At 43.8% G+C, this 15,545-nt stretch overlaps 1 protein-coding gene across 1 annotated transcript in view; it reads left to right on the top strand.

Annotated features, from left to right (window-relative positions):
- The window catches only part of LOC120914025 (dual specificity testis-specific protein kinase 2-like), a 95,357-nt gene extending 82,862 nt beyond the window's left edge, over positions 1–12,495 (top strand). Inside the window, exons 7-9 of the mRNA XM_040324454.1 lie at positions 7,367–7,450; positions 9,523–9,609; positions 11,427–12,495. Coding sequence (XP_040180388.1) covers positions 7,367–7,450; positions 9,523–9,609; positions 11,427–11,531 — 276 coding nt within the window. The 3' untranslated portion in view covers positions 11,532–12,495. The remainder of the gene's footprint in view (positions 1–7,366; positions 7,451–9,522; positions 9,610–11,426) is intronic.
- The last annotated feature ends 3,050 nt before the right edge of the window (positions 12,496–15,545 follow it).

Genomic DNA, 15,545 nt, shown 5'->3' with positions numbered 1-15,545 from the left:
TATATAATGTCAACGTGGACCCTGCCACTAAATTGCCTTAGACACTTAGTGCCTATTAACTGTAATTGTGTGCACTTCAAATCATGTTACAGATGAAAAGTAATAATATAATGTAGTCAAATTAAATAAACTACAATAAAATGAAAAAAAAAAAGTTTGTCAATGACAAAAGTCCAATATATGTTGCCTGATTATACTGTATTAGGCCAAACACATGAATCCCTATGATAATTCAGCATACTTCAATCAATTGACAATCCATTAAATGTGCATCACTCGTGCTGCATGCTGTGCTCCATTCCTAATATATTCTCCCCCTGAGGAAGCCATGTGTCCCTGTGGCTTTGATGTCACGGCGCTCAACCCCAGATCACGGAGGATTGCAGAGGAATAGCGAGTAGTGATAACACAAAATATCTATATTCCATGCTGGTGCACAGCAAGCACCTTTTACATGTGAGTGTAATGTGTGAAGATTTTTTAGCAATAAATGGAGTGTTTTTAAAGATAAAGGCAATTTAGTGGCGGGGTCCACGTTGCCATATATACACAAACACACAGTTTTTTATTATAGGGTGAAGTGAGGCACTTGTATCAGTTAACACTGTGATTGGCTGTCACAGTGTTCACATGATCGGGAGTTGGTCCTGCCGGCTACCGATCGTTAGCCTGGACCAGGAGCTGTCTTTGATCGCTCGGTCTCTGTGTTAGGAGTGCGCAGTGAAAGATGCGGTGTGTCTCTGCATGTATGGCTCTGTTTACCTACCAAATAATGTAATTTTACTAAATTAATGGTTTAGATAAGCAAGCCGTTTAACCACTTGCTTACTGTGCACATATACCCCCTTCCTGCCCAGGCGAAATGTCAGCTTCCGGCACTGTGTCGCTTTAACTGACAATTGCGCGGTCGTGCGACGTGGCTCCCAAACAAAATTGACATTCTTTTTTTCCCACAAATAGAGCTTTCTTTTGGTGGTATTTGATCGCCTGTGCGTTTTTTATTTTTTGGGCTATAAACAAAAAAAGAGCGTCAGTTTTGAAAAAAAAAACACAATATTTTTAACTTTTTGCTATAATAAATATCACATTTAAAAAAAAAAAAAATCGGTTTAGGCCGATACGTATTCTTCTACATATTTTTGGTTAAAAAAATCAAAAAAAAATCGCAATAACCGTATAGTGACTGGTTTGCGCAAAAGTTATAGCGCCTACAAAATAGGGGACATAATTATGATTTTTTTTTTATTTTTTTTTTTTTACTAGGAATGGCGGCAATCTGTGATTGGTGTTTTTTTTTTTTTTTTTTTATTGGGACTGCGACATTATACGGACACATCGGACACTTTTGACACATTTTTGGGACCATTCACATTTATACAGTGAACAGTGCTATAAATATGCATTGATTACTGTATAAATGTGATGGGCGGGGGGGGGGGGGGGTTAACCACTAGGGGGCGGGGAAGGGGTTAAATGTGTAGCCTAGTGAGTGATTCTAACTGTAGGGGAGGGGGTGACGGGGGGAGGTGACCGATCTGTGTTTCTATGTACAAGGGACACAGCATCGGTCTCCTCTCCCTGACAGGACGTAGATCTCTGTTTACACACAGAGATCCACGGTCCTGCTCAGTTACTGGGCAATCGCGGGTGCCCGGCGGGTGCGCGCTTTAAAAGACGAGGACGTCATATGACGTCCTGTCAGAATAACTGAGCTTCCTTGCCGCCGTCAATTGACGGCGGCTGGTAGTATAGTGGTTTAAAGGGGTTGTAAAGGTAATTTTTTTTTTTTCCCCCTAAATAGCTTCCTTTACCTTAGTGCAATCCTCCTTCACTTACCTCATCCTTCCATTTTGCTTTTAAATGTTCTTATTTCTTCTGAGAAATCCTCACTTCCTGTTCTTCTGTCTGTAACTACACACAGTAATGCAAGGCTTTCTCCCTGGTGTGGAGAAAGCCTCTTGAGGGGGAGAGCAGGAGGGTCAGGACGCTCTCTACTTTGCAGATAGAGAAGGGAGCTGTGTGTTAGTGGGCGTCCTGACACTCCTGCTCGCCCCCTCCCCCCTCAAGAGGCTTTCTCCACACCAGGGAGAAAGCCTTGCATTACTGAGTGGAGTTACAGACAGAAGAACAGGAAGTGAGGATTTCTCAGACGAAATAAGGACATTTAAAAGCAAAATGGAAGGATGAGGTAAGTGAAGGAGGACTGCACTAAGGTAAAGGAAGCTATTTAGGGAAAACATTTTGATAAAAACCTCACATCGAACATTTGTTGTCGGAATTTCCGATTGTGTGTACGCGGCATTAGTCTTTTTTTGACTAAAATGCCATTTTGGTTTTGGTCGCGTTTTAACCTTCCTGAATTGTTTTAGTTGTATTTTAGTCAACTGAAATCGAATGGGTTTAGTTAAATTGTAATGCATTATTTAAACGTTTCTCTAGAATTGCCAAACTTATATACTCCTTGAAGTAAAAATGTAATAACATGTTATTATTTATGGCATTAAGGTTTGAACATGCACCTAAAAAATAAAACCAAGTTTCATAAACAAACAAAAATATTGGGCCAGATCCAGAGAGAGAGTACGCCGGCGTATCTACTGATACACCGGCGTACTTTCAAATTTCCCGCATCGTATCTTTAGTTTGAATCCTCAAACCAAGATACGACGGCATCTGGGTTCAATCCGACAGGCGTACGACTTCGGATCGTAGATGCAATACTTAGGTGTCCGCTGGGTGGAGTTTGCGTCGTTTTCCGCGTCGGGTATGCAAATGAGCTTTTTCCGACGATCCACGAACGTACGCGCGGCCGTCGCATTCTCTTACGTCGTCTTTAGTCGGCTTTTTCCGGCGTATAGTTAAAGCTGCTATTTTGCGGCGTATAGATAGACTTGCCATGTTAAAGTATGCGTAAGTCGTCCGTGAATAGGGATGGACGTAAGTCACGTCTAAGTTAAAAAAATGACGTCGTTGCGACGTCATTTCGCGCAAAGCACGGCGGGAAATTTCGAAACGGAGCATGCGCAGTTCAATCGGCGCAGGGAAGCGCTTCATTTAAATGAATCACGCCCCCTAATCGGCGATTTGAATTCCGCCGCCAGAAATACACTACGCCGCCGTAACTTACGGCGCAAAATCTTCCTGGATTCGACTTAAAGCCAGGTAAGATACGGCGGCGTAGCGTATCTCTGATACGCTGCGCCTATCCAATTTTATGTGAATCTGGCCCATTGTTTTTTGACAAACAGATGTGCAACTTTAAAAATAACTTAAACAAAAAACCTGTAAACTCTATTGGCTGTAATGCCATTGCCCATATTACCTGAATATATTACCAACATTAAATATTAAGAAAAAAGCCTTTTTCTTTATTTATAATTGTTTTTCTTTCAGCAGCTTAGTAGATATCCCCTACTTATTCTTATTTGGTTGTGTAGTGTTCATTTTGACATCAAATTTTGATTTTGTTTTTAGGCATAGTTATTTGACTGACTAACACACCATTTCAGTTTTCGTCGTATTTTAGTCCATCTGAAGTATTTGTTTTAGTCAGCTAAAATAGTGTTCATTTAGTAGACGAAATTAACGCTTTTCAAAACGAATTTTATTTGGTGTGATATTGGGGTTGTTTTCTCAGTAATAGAGGCAGTTTTAGTGAGTCCATGCCAGTTCCAACTATGGTTCAGGGCTTGCCAGCCCAATTTTATTAACCACTTTAGCTCCGGAAGATTTACCCCCCCCCCCCTGACCAGGCCATTTTTTGCGATACGGCACTGTTACTTTAACTGACAATAGCGCAGTCTTACGACGCTGTACCCACATAAAATTTAGTTCCTTTTTGTTCCCACAAATAGTTTGTATTTGATCACCTCTGCAGTTTCTATTTTTATAAATCTATATATAAACAAACAAAAGAATGGCAATTTACAAAAATTCTATAAAAAATGTAAAACAAAATCTAATCAATTTAGGCCAATATGTTTTCTGCTACATATTTTTGGTAATAAAATAAAATCCCAATACTGTTTATTGATTGGTTTGTGCAAAGTTATAGCGTCTACAAACTATGGGATATGTGTACGTAATTTTTTTTTCTACCAATAATGGTGGCGATTATTGACTTCTAGCAGGACTGTGATATTGCGGCGAACAAATCGGACACTTTTGATCAGTGACATCATTACAGTAATCAATGCTGAAAATATGCACTGTCACTGTACTAATGACACTGGCTGGGAAAGGGTTAACATTGGGGTCTATCAAAGGGTTAACTGTTTAGGATATATTTACTGTACCTATAGGTAAAAGTCATGCATAGAAGTTTGCTCCCACTTTAAACAAAATTAAAGTTCAACAGAACATGGTTGCCCACGCAGGGAATTTTCACCATTAAAGAGGAGGTTCCATTAAAAAAAAAAAAAAAAAATTAAAAGTCAGCAGCTACTAACACTGGAGCTGCTGACTTTTAATAAGGACACTTACCTGTCCTAGCCGCCAGCGATGTCCGCCCCCGCCGAGGCCGATCCTCGATCCTGGCAGCTCCAAGCGCCGCCAACCGCAGTAAGGGAAACAGGCAGTGAAGCCATATGGCTTCACTGCCCGTTTCCTACTGCGCATGCAGCGCGGCGCTTTGAGAATGGGCTGGCTGCTTTCTGGGACAGGGTGAGTAAATTTTTTTTTTTTCCATTTTTTTTTTTTTTTTAGGTTTTTGGTGAAATATTTTTTTTTTGGTGGAACCTCCACTTTTAAGAACAGGTAACAAAAAAAATAAATAAATAAATATTAGGCCTTAAAGCGGGGGTTCACCCAAAAAACAAATTGTTAACATGACATTCAGCCGTGTTGTCAGAATGACAATCGGCTGTTTTTTTGTTTTTTTTTTCAGTGCAGCACATACCGTATTTTCACCGCCGCTTTCGGGTATGTAATCTGTGGGACTGGGCGTTCCTAAGTGATTGGCATCCTTCCGACCGTCGCATACAGCGCGTCACTAGCCGGACTGCAAATCGGCTCTATACGGCGCCTGCGCACTGACGTTCGGCTTCTTTCGGCAACTAGTGACGCGCTGTATGCGACGTCAAAAAAAAAAAAAAAAACAGCCGATTGTCATTCTGACAACACGGCTGAATGTCATGTTAACAATTTGTTTTTTGGGTGAACCCCCGCTTTAAACCTTGGTCCTGGGCTGGTCCCTCAGACCATCTCATACAGTATCTTTTTGTGTTTTTGCGTCCCTCTCTCAGCTCTACCGACTCTCTCATTTCAGTTTCAGCACTCTGATGCAGCGGCTCCCCTCCCTGGCCTCTCGATGGGGTTCTCTCACTTCTCTAAGACTCAGTCCCAGACTTCAGATTCTCTCAGTCCCCTGGACTTGCTTGGCTGTCTCCACTCCCTTAGCCCCATCTCTCCTCCAGCAATTGGATGCTGTCTCTTAAGTGGAGTGCTTGTCTCTAACAGGAGCCCTGATCTATGCCAAGGTCCTTCATTATAAGGGCTGTGCTTATCTGCACTCACAGCATGCAAGACCTGGACACTGGGTTGGAGATTTCTTCCCTCCCAAAACTCTTCGAAATCTCCAAACTCTGGAACCCAATCCGGGAACACCAAAACCTGGGGATGAAAAACCAAGTTTCTCTGTTTTTAGAATCTATATTCAGGAGCTCTGCAAATGAGCGAACCCTGTGTCGAATCTTCTTCCCTTTGCACAGTGGCAGGGCATTGCACTATCACATTGGGTAGATTCCAGTTAGTGTAACTACTTGCTGTCTCCTTATATAGCTTGGTGCTGAGTCAAGCTGTTGGATGTCTCCAAACTGCCGTGACCATTATCTGTTGTCGCATTACCTGGAGTATCCTTCACTATTTATTATTAAAGTCCTGCAGGGGTAGTGGGAGAGACTCTCGTTATTGGTCATAGTAGATGTGCAGACCAGGGAACTTGGCGCCAAGATCTCACCAATATTGTCCCCGAGAGATGAAAGGAACTGTCGGGTGGTTTTATCCTCCAGCATCTGCCACAAGCTGAAATACCCTTTCTGGGTGAACTGGCCCTTTAAAGGGTCACTAAAGGAATTTTTTTTTTTTTTTAGCTAAATAGCTTCCTTTACTTTACTGCAGTGCTGGTTTCATGTCCTCATTGCTCGTTTTTGCTCTGATGTTGCGGTAATCCTTCTCTGTTCTGGACACTTCCTGGTTGTCTGTTTCCTGATGATCACAGTACTGGGAGCTTCTAGTTTCGTTTCCAAACCATCACTTCTCTATGGCTCTATACAGCACAGAGGCAGGATAACATGCAAAAACTAAACTGAAACTACAGGTACAATATATGATTGATTTTTATCTATTTTTAAAAGGAATCAGTTAACTATTATGGCCCGGATTCACAAAGCACTTACGCCGACGTATCTCGAGATACGCTGCGTAAGTGTAACTATGCGCCGTCGTATCAATGCGCCGTGCCCACAATCTGAGATATGCCTAAAAATAGGCTTCCTATGACCGACGTAACTTGCCTACGCCGTCGTATCGTGGGCGCATATTTACGCTGGGCGCATTTGCCGCTCCTATTGATTTTCTATGTACATATGCAAATTAGGGAGCTACGCCGATTCACGAACGTACTTGCGCCCGGCGCATAATATAGACGGTTTGCGTAAGTCGTACGTCCGGCGTAAAGTTATTCCTCATATATGAGGCGCAACTCATGCAAAGGTATGGACCAGGGAACACAGCCGTCGCATTTTACGTCGTTTACGTAGTACGTGAAATGGGCTCGGCGTAGGTTACGTTCACGTCGTAGGCAGTGATCCATCGTATCTTAGGGAGTAGTTCCGACGTGATTCTGAGCATGCGCACTGGGATACGTCCACGGGACGGCGCATGCGCCGTTTGTTTTAAGTACTTGTATGGCACTCTGCCCATCATTTTCATGGGGTCACGCCTCATTAGCATGGCTCACGCCCACTTCCACCTACGACGGCTTACGCCGAGGGAACCCAACGCAGTTTGGGAGGCAAGTGCTTTGTGAATTCGGTGCTTGCCTCTCTGCGCAACGTCGGCGTAGCGTATATTAGATACGCTACACCGGCATAAATATGCGCCAATGTATGTGAATCCGGGCCTATGTCTCTATACCCTGTAAACAGTCATTTGAGCAAAAAAAATGTTTTCCTTTACAACTCCTTTAATGAAGCCGTCCCCCCTTTCTTTTTTTTTGTTTGTTTGCCCAATTTTTCAGATTTTATACCTGCAGGGAAAAATGGCATTTAGAATGTGAATGTTTGAACTGGATTGCTGCAACAGTGCATATCAGAAAAAGGAATTGCAACCATTTCAAAATGTATTGACCTTTTTTTTTCTTGTTCAGGTTGACGTCTTTTCTTTTGGAATTGTCCTCTGTGAAATTATTGGTCGAATTCCAGCAGATCCCGAGATCCTTCCAAGAACAAATGTAAGTGAACTCCATCATATGAGCACTAGATATTATATGGGGGTACATGGACAGGTGCTTATCAATGACTGGAGACCATCACTGTCTTCCCACAGCCAGTTCTTCTTACCAATGCTGGTCCCTGGCTTGGCCATCTTAGATTTGGGAGCCAGCTGTGACTTCCTGAGAAATTACAGCTGGCCCCCAAAATCGCATGGTACTGTGGGACTGGTTCTGCATCCTCCTGAGATTTGACCTGTGTGGGCGGGGAGGGCACCCAAGTAGAGCTCGCCTAGGCAAGAACTGAGAAAGTGGGAGCAGATACCTGTCCAAAAAAAAAAGTGTAAGGGGTGGGAGGAGTTATAGTGGCACTCTTACTTTTGATTGAAGGTTTTCTTTAAGAAAATGAATAAAATCTTTTCAGGCGGTTTATAGTGGCCATTTTCTGGTTGTATAATGTGCTAAAGTCACACAAAGCACTAAATACAGAGTTTTAAATACAAGTATGGGAACTGTCTTGCCTGCCAAAAAAATAAAAAATTTCGGCCCATCCAGTCTTGAGATTTACACATCTCTACCACACAGCATGGCCAGCTTGGTAACCTGACAGTTGGGTCACATCATTGTCTATGAATAAACCGCAACAGACTGGTGGAGTTATCACTCTGCTGTCTCCTCCCATCAGCATGTTCCATGTCGGCACATGTAAATGCAGGACCCTGGCTAACCCCTGAGTTCAGGTATAAAGTGATTGTAAACTTCCCGTTTTTTTGTTTGTTTTTAATACCACAAACTTGTCATACTTGCCTCCACTGTGCAGTTCATTTTGCACAGAGTGGCCCCGATCATCTTCTTCTGGGTCCCTCTGCAGCTCTCCCGGCTCCTCCTCTAATCAGATAACCCCCTAGGAGAAGCGCTCTCCCGGGGGGTTACCTTGCGTGCACGCTCCTGAGTCCAGCATCCATAGACACGAATGGTGCACTTGGCCCCCGCACAATCCCCCCGACGCCCACGTCATTGGATTTGATTGATAGCAGCGGGAGCCAATGGCTGCGCGGCTATCAATCTATCCAATCAAGAGCCGGGACTCAGTGCAAAGAGGGACAGCGCGTCTCCGCTGAGGGAAATACGGGGCTCAGGTAAGAAAAACGGGGGATTTGTGGGCCGGTGACAGAAGTGTTTTCACCTTAATGCATCCTATGCAAAAAAACAGGGTTTACAACCCCTTTTTAAAGTACACCTGTATCAGCGATTGGCTGTACACACTGGGATCTTTCTCCTCTGTCATTTGTATTGGACTGTATAGTGTAAAGTTTACATTTTTCTTACGTTCTGTTTTTTCAAAAGTACATCTTTGTCCCCATCATTTGACCCCATGGAGCAGGTGTCCCCGTTGGAGTGACCCCATGGAGCAGGCGTCCCCGTCGGAGTGACCCCTTTGAGCAGGTGACCCCATGGGGCAGGTGTTCCCATCGGAGTGACCCCATCAGAAAGAAGGTTTCCCTATCAGAGTGCCCATCTCCAAATCACTGATGTACCTGATGGATAGGTCCCTGTAGGTAGGCATGCAGGGGGTGGGACCAGGAGCTTGAAGAAGAAGTGTGCTGAAGGGGGTGGGAGCTGGGCTGAGAAATTTGCTGAAGAGGACGGGGCGCACAAGTGATGTAATTGGTTGCTAGGACACTGGCTGTCCTAGCAACCAATGACGGTAGTGCAGCAGGGATCTAGCGCTGCAAACTGGTGGGCTGACGGTCCGTACTGGAACGTCACTCGGGCCGGGCCTGGACTGCGCTCCACCATTTATTGAAGGCCTAGAGTTTTCTTCTCAAGGTTGCTACAAAACACTACAAACTCTCTTGTATTGTAAGCTCTTATGAGCAGGCCCCTCTTTAACCCTCTTGTATTTTATTGTATTGTAACTGTATTGTCTCCCTTTTATATTGTACTGTGCTGTGTAAACTGTTGGCGCTATACAAATCCTGTACTATAACAATTGAAATATCGGTCAGCCTTTATATTTCTGTTCTGTGTTTGTCTGGAGTGGCATTAATTATCATTTCTGTAATGCTTGAGCTCTATGCTTTGTTTTTCAGGACTATGGTTTGGATGTGATCGCTTTCCAAGCGCTAGTTAAAGACTGTCCCAAACGAGTCCTGGACTTAGCGGCCAGTTGTTGCAGGGTAAGGGTTAATATTTTTGGGCTGACGTATCCCGTTCTTGAGCTGTTTATTTTGTATGGCTCAAATCGCACAGCAAATCGCACCGCACCTGCACGAAAGGTGCAGGCACCTTTTTTAGTTTGCACTGGAATGGGACCTGACCCAGCCATTCGCACTGCGTTTTGCAAACCATTTTTGGGGTGTCGTTAATTGAACATTGACACGCGAAGCGGTTTGCCTGAACAGAGTGCGATTGTGATGTGGTGCGGGAAACGCACTGCATCAGTGTGAATGGGGACTTAATGCTTTCACTGCCATGCCAATTTTTTTCAATGTATACACATTACTCGCCTATAGAACTTGCAAACCACATACAGGTGCATCTCATAAAATTTGAATATCATCAAAAAGTTATTTTATTTCAGTAATTCAATTCAAAAAGTGAGAGAATTCAAAGTGGTTTTTATACATTCCTTTTTTTAAATTATGGTCAGGAATAAAAAAAATAAGGCCTCATCCACACAGGCGTAATACAGCGTACACCCACGTGAGGGTTGGGTTTGGGAGAAGCGGCTGTGTTTGTGCAACCATTGTGTCCCACTTTCCATGAATAGGGCTGTTTGCACGGGGATGCGTGGAACACCTGTGCATCCCTGCGTAAGCAAACATGACCCTCGCAGTCAATGCCAGTGTCAAAGTAGGCAAAGTGTTCAATGTTCTCTCATCAGCTATCCCTTAGTACTCTGAGATTCCTTTTTCATATATTAAATATTTGTGACATACAGCCCTGGGGGCCATAGCAAAGAAAAAAAAAATATATACATCACTTCATTATGAGGTGTAGACATGTGTGCTGTATAAACAGCAGTGTAATAAAGGAAATGGTGTGCTGAGAGAAACAAATGGTCTGTCACTGATGAACTTATGGTAATGCTAGTTTCTTGCTTCAGTACTTTAAATCATTGATGTGTGTTTCTGGCTTCCCTGATCTGTCTGCAATAAGCGTTTATCGATTGGTTTATGCAAAATTTTTAGCGTTTACAAAATAGGGGATAGTTTTATTACCTTTTTTTTTTTTTACTACTAATGGCGGCGATCAGCGGTTTTTTCGTGACTGCGACATTATGGCGGACACTTCGGACAATTTTGGGACCGTTGTCATTTTCACAGCAAAAAATGCATTACAAATGCATTGTTTACTGTAAAAAATGACAATTGCAGTTTGGGAGTTAACCACAAGGGGGCGCTGGAGGGGTTAAGTGTGACCTCATTTGTGTTTCTAACTGTAGGGGGGTGTGGCTGTAGGTGTGATGCCATTGATTGTGATTCCCTATAAAAGGGAACACACGATCAATGACGGCGCCACAGTGAAGAACGGGGAAGCTGTGTTTACACACAGCTCTCCCCGTTCTTCAGCTCCGGGGGGCGATCGCGGGACTCCAGCGGCGATTGGGTCCGCTGGTCCCGCGGTCACGGAGCTTCAGATTGGGTCGCGGGCGCGCGCCCGCGACCCACGGCTGGGCACTTAAAGAGGACGTACTTGTACGTGCTTGTGCCCAGCCGTGCAATTCTGCCGACGTATATGTGCAGAAGGCGGTCCTTAAGTGGTGACTCCTAATTGGTCATTGTGAGTTGCCATACTTTGCCTTACTAAATAGTGTGGGTGGAGAAAATTCAGGTTCCCAGGTTAAAAGGGGGCTTTATAGCAGAGCAACCAATCCGATTTCAGCATGCTAATAGTATGTCTGTCTGTTGAGAAATAATTTTGCTATTGGCTGTTGCTGTATTTTGAGTAGCCATTCAGGTTGTATAAAACATGCTTCTTCTCTTTTATACAGTTGGAGGCATTTAAGAGACCGTCATTCAGTGAGGTTTTGGATGAACTTGAAGACATTTCAGAGACATTCGAATCCCAGACAGAGATGCAGAATTTATCATGTTGAAGATCTACATATGAATTTGCCTTCATGTAAATAACTGTACAGATGGACTGCAGATCCCAGGGAGAGATCTGGACTTTTGCTTTTGTATTTATTTCATGCTTCTTTCTGGACATTAAAGCTTACAGGAGATTCTTCCACTCTAAATGGAACATTCAATGGATGAACCCTCACCAAGTGAGATTGCCACTTGATGACAATAAAGTGTACAGGAGATTCTTCCAGTTTAAATGGAACATTCAATGATCGAAGCCTCACCAAGTGAGATTAGCACTTGGTGGCCTCCAGTTTGGACCATTGTCTTCTCTCAAATAATATTGGAGTAGGATTTTTCCATTTAGGATCATTTTATACCTGTTTATTTTCAAAAAATTAAGTTGGCTGCATTTTCTGGAAAACGCCTTTCATTGTGATGAATGGTAAATGGAAAAACACATGCAAGATGCACAACTAAAATGAGTGAGGGTATGGTCATTGTGTGCTGCTTTAACTGAATGGTGACGGAACAAGAAGTGTCTCTCAAGGCATGGTCTTGAATGTAGACTACACCATGTACACATACATTCCTGTTTTTTTGGTGCAGTCTGCTTTCAAGTCTGAAGTGTAGAAATGTATGTAGTTATTGGTGTGCTCACGGCACTATGGAAATACCAGAGGGACTACACCAAAGTTTTTAAAGGAAACCTGTCGTTACTCTTCAGTAGGTCAACTGCCAGCTCAACGTTGTTTTACCTCTTTCTACTTTCCCGTGTAGAGAACCTATGGAGCTCCAATCCTGTGATAAATTCTATTCTAATGACAGCCTCTACCTCTGCACCAGGGGTGTGCCTTATCTACAAGACAGGGTGCACTCTACTCTCAGCCAGCCTTTCTGAATCTTTTTATCCCACAGGACACCTTGAAATAATTTTCAGGTCTCAATTTTTATTGTTGGTCAGCAAAAAAATAAATAAAAAAATGTTCCTTACATTGGTGGTCGGTGGGAAGAATGACCCTTTTTACAATGATGATCAAAATGCCTCCCTTAAGACCGCTAAAAAGATCACTGGTGCCATGCAGCTGGCTCTTCCAAGTGGTGTTAACCCCACCATCAGATGGGAGGTCAATTAGTCGCAGCACAAGGAACCCCTACCAACCTTTGGAGAAACCCTGAGGTTCCATAGAACCCTGGTTGAGAATTTTTGCTCTTGAGAATCCTTTGAAATAATGTTTAGGCTCTGTTCACACCTAGGCGTATATACGCCTGAAGCGCGACGCCGCAGCAGCCCCTAATACGGGATGATTTTACATTGCCCTCTATAGAGATGGTTCACATCTCCACGCCGAACGCCGCACGCCTGAAGCTCAAAACAAGTCCCGGACCCTTTTTTTCAGGCGGCTTCGGCGTTGGGCATAGGAGATGTGGACCTGGGGTAAGGCTGCATTCACAATTGCAGCGTTTTGTCGCCGCAAATCGCGGTACAAGACGCCGCAATTTGTCGCCACAATTCGCAGGACAAAACGCCGCGATTAGGTACGCCAAGGTGTGAATGCAGCCTTAGGTCTCGGGGAACTCCTACTAATATTGATTCTTACATTGGTGGAAACAATGCCAACCGTACACACAGCTGCTGGCTCTACCGAGTGGCATTGGACCCAAAACTTGGTAGGCGCCTTCAGATGGCAGGTGAATCGGCCACAGTTTAAGGAACCCCTTGCAGCCCTGGTTCAGAATAGCTGCTCTATCTCTTTGGCCATCTTGAGGAGGAGAATGGGGTTTTCGGCACCAAAAACGCAGTATTGGTAATGTGATTAGCGGAGCAATCAAAAAACACATAGGGCCAGATTCACGTAGGAGGGCGTATCTTTGTGAGGACGTAGCGTATCCTATTTACGCTACGCCTCCGCAACTTAGACAGGCAAGTGCAGTATTCACAAAGCACTTGCTCCGTAAGTTGCGGCGGCCGCAACGTAAATCGGCCGGCGTAAGCCAGCGTAATTCAAATGTGGAAGAGGTGGGCTTGTTTTATTAAAATGAGCCGTGACCCCATGCAAATGAAGCGCTGATCGTACGGCGCATGCGCGCGCATGCTCAGTATCATGTCAAATTTACTCCCTAAGATACGCCGGCTCAATGCCTGTGACGTGAACGTAACCTACGCACATCCCCATTCACGTACGACTTACGTAAACGACGTAAAAAGATACGCTTGTTCCGACGTCCATATTTTGCATTGGTTGCGCCTCATATAGCAAGGGTAACTTTACGCCGGACGTAAGCCTAACGTAAACAGCGTAGCGGGCGCAAGTACGTTTGTGAATCGGCGTATCTACCTAATTTACATATTCAACGCGTAAATCTACGGAAGTGCCCTTTGCGGCCAGCATAAATATGCACCCAAGATACGACGGCGTAGGAGACTTGCGTCGCTCGTATCTTGGCCAAATGTATGCGTAACTGATTCTAAGAATCAGACGCATAGATATGACGGGTCACATTCGGACATACGACGGCGTACGTGGAGATACGCCATCGTAAGTCCTTTGAGAATCTGGCCCTTAATCTGTAATTCTGTGAAATAAAGGTGCATTTCCCTATGTTTTATCCCTTTAAAGTGCTAAAGCTACAAACAATACCTGTTGATTTGCCAAAAATCCTTTGTGTTCCTAACGTCCGTTAGATCTGACAACATCCAACCCAAAAATCCCAACCAGCATTGTCAGCCCTGGCTGCTGGTTTACACAACTCCACCCATTCCCCACCCCTCTCTATCCCTCTTCACATGAATGTATTGATTTTATTCCCAGCAATGCATTACAGCTGCCTTGACTTCCAAGAGCCTTTACACACACTTTGTGGACGGAAAGGACTTTTGGCAAATGTAGTTCTGGGGGTGTGCTTGCATCAGTATGAACTGTCCACTTCCTCAGTGCTCCCTGCAATACTCTTTTAAGCCTGGTGATGATATCACAGGAAGGAATAAAAGGAAGAAAAAAAAGATTTGGACATACTTTAGAGGGGAGATTTGGTGTGGGTAGATTAAGATAATGCCTGAACATACACTTTACCTTAAAGGGGTTGTAAAAGTTTGCAGATTTTGTTTAAAAAAAAAAAAAAAACATGTCATACTTATCTCCACTGTGCAGTTAGTTTTGCAGAGTGGCCCAGAGCCATGTGTTCTGGGGTCCCACGGCGGCTCCTCCCTGCAAGAGCTAACACCCTTTGTGGTTAGCTTGGGGGCGCGCTCCTGCGCCATACAATCGGCGTCCATAGCAGCCGATTGTATGACTCGTCCCCACCCCCCATTGATCACGTCATTGGATGTGATTGACAGCAGCAGGAGCCAATGGCTGCACTGTCATCAATCATCCAATGAAGAGCCAACGAGCTGGGGGAAAGCAATGCGGGATTGCGCCCACGGAGATTCAGAGTTTAGCTAAGTAAAACAGGGGCTCTGGGGGGCCGGTGACTGCAAGGTGTTTTTTTCACCTTAAAGGGTCACTAAAGGAAAACAATTTTTTTGCTGAAATGACTGTTTACAGGGTATAGAGACATAATAGTTAACTGATTCCTTTTAAAAATGATTAAAAGTAGATAAAAATCAATCATATAATGTGCCTCTAGTTTCACTTTCACTTTTAAACTGGTTTCATGTTTCTGTGAAGTAGAGAGACACACAGAACAAAAACAAACAAATCCAGGGCAGTGTTTTGTTTTTAAAATGAATCTGATTGGTTCTGAGGAGTTTTAGACACACAGTAATGACAGCTTAGACCACCGTGAAAAGCTCCCAGTACTGTGGTTATAAGGAGCCAGACAAGCAGGAAGTGTGGAGATCAGAGCAGAATTACAGCTACTTCAAAGCAAAAACGAGCAATGAGGACATGAAACCAGGACTGCAGTAAGGTAAAGGAAGCTATTTAGCTAAAAAAAAAAAAAAATCCTTTAGTGACCCTTTAATGCATAGGATGAGGTGAAGAAACACAAAGGTTTACAACCACTTTAAAGGCCTAACTGACCTGATCTGAAATTATGCA

The sequence above is a fragment of the Rana temporaria genome, chromosome 9, assembly GCF_905171775.1.
Source record: "Rana temporaria chromosome 9, aRanTem1.1, whole genome shotgun sequence".
In the NCBI taxonomy this organism is placed as follows: Eukaryota; Metazoa; Chordata; class Amphibia; order Anura; family Ranidae; genus Rana; species Rana temporaria.
Note: the sequence above shows the minus strand (reverse complement) of the source record. Positions and strands in the feature narration are given on the sequence as shown.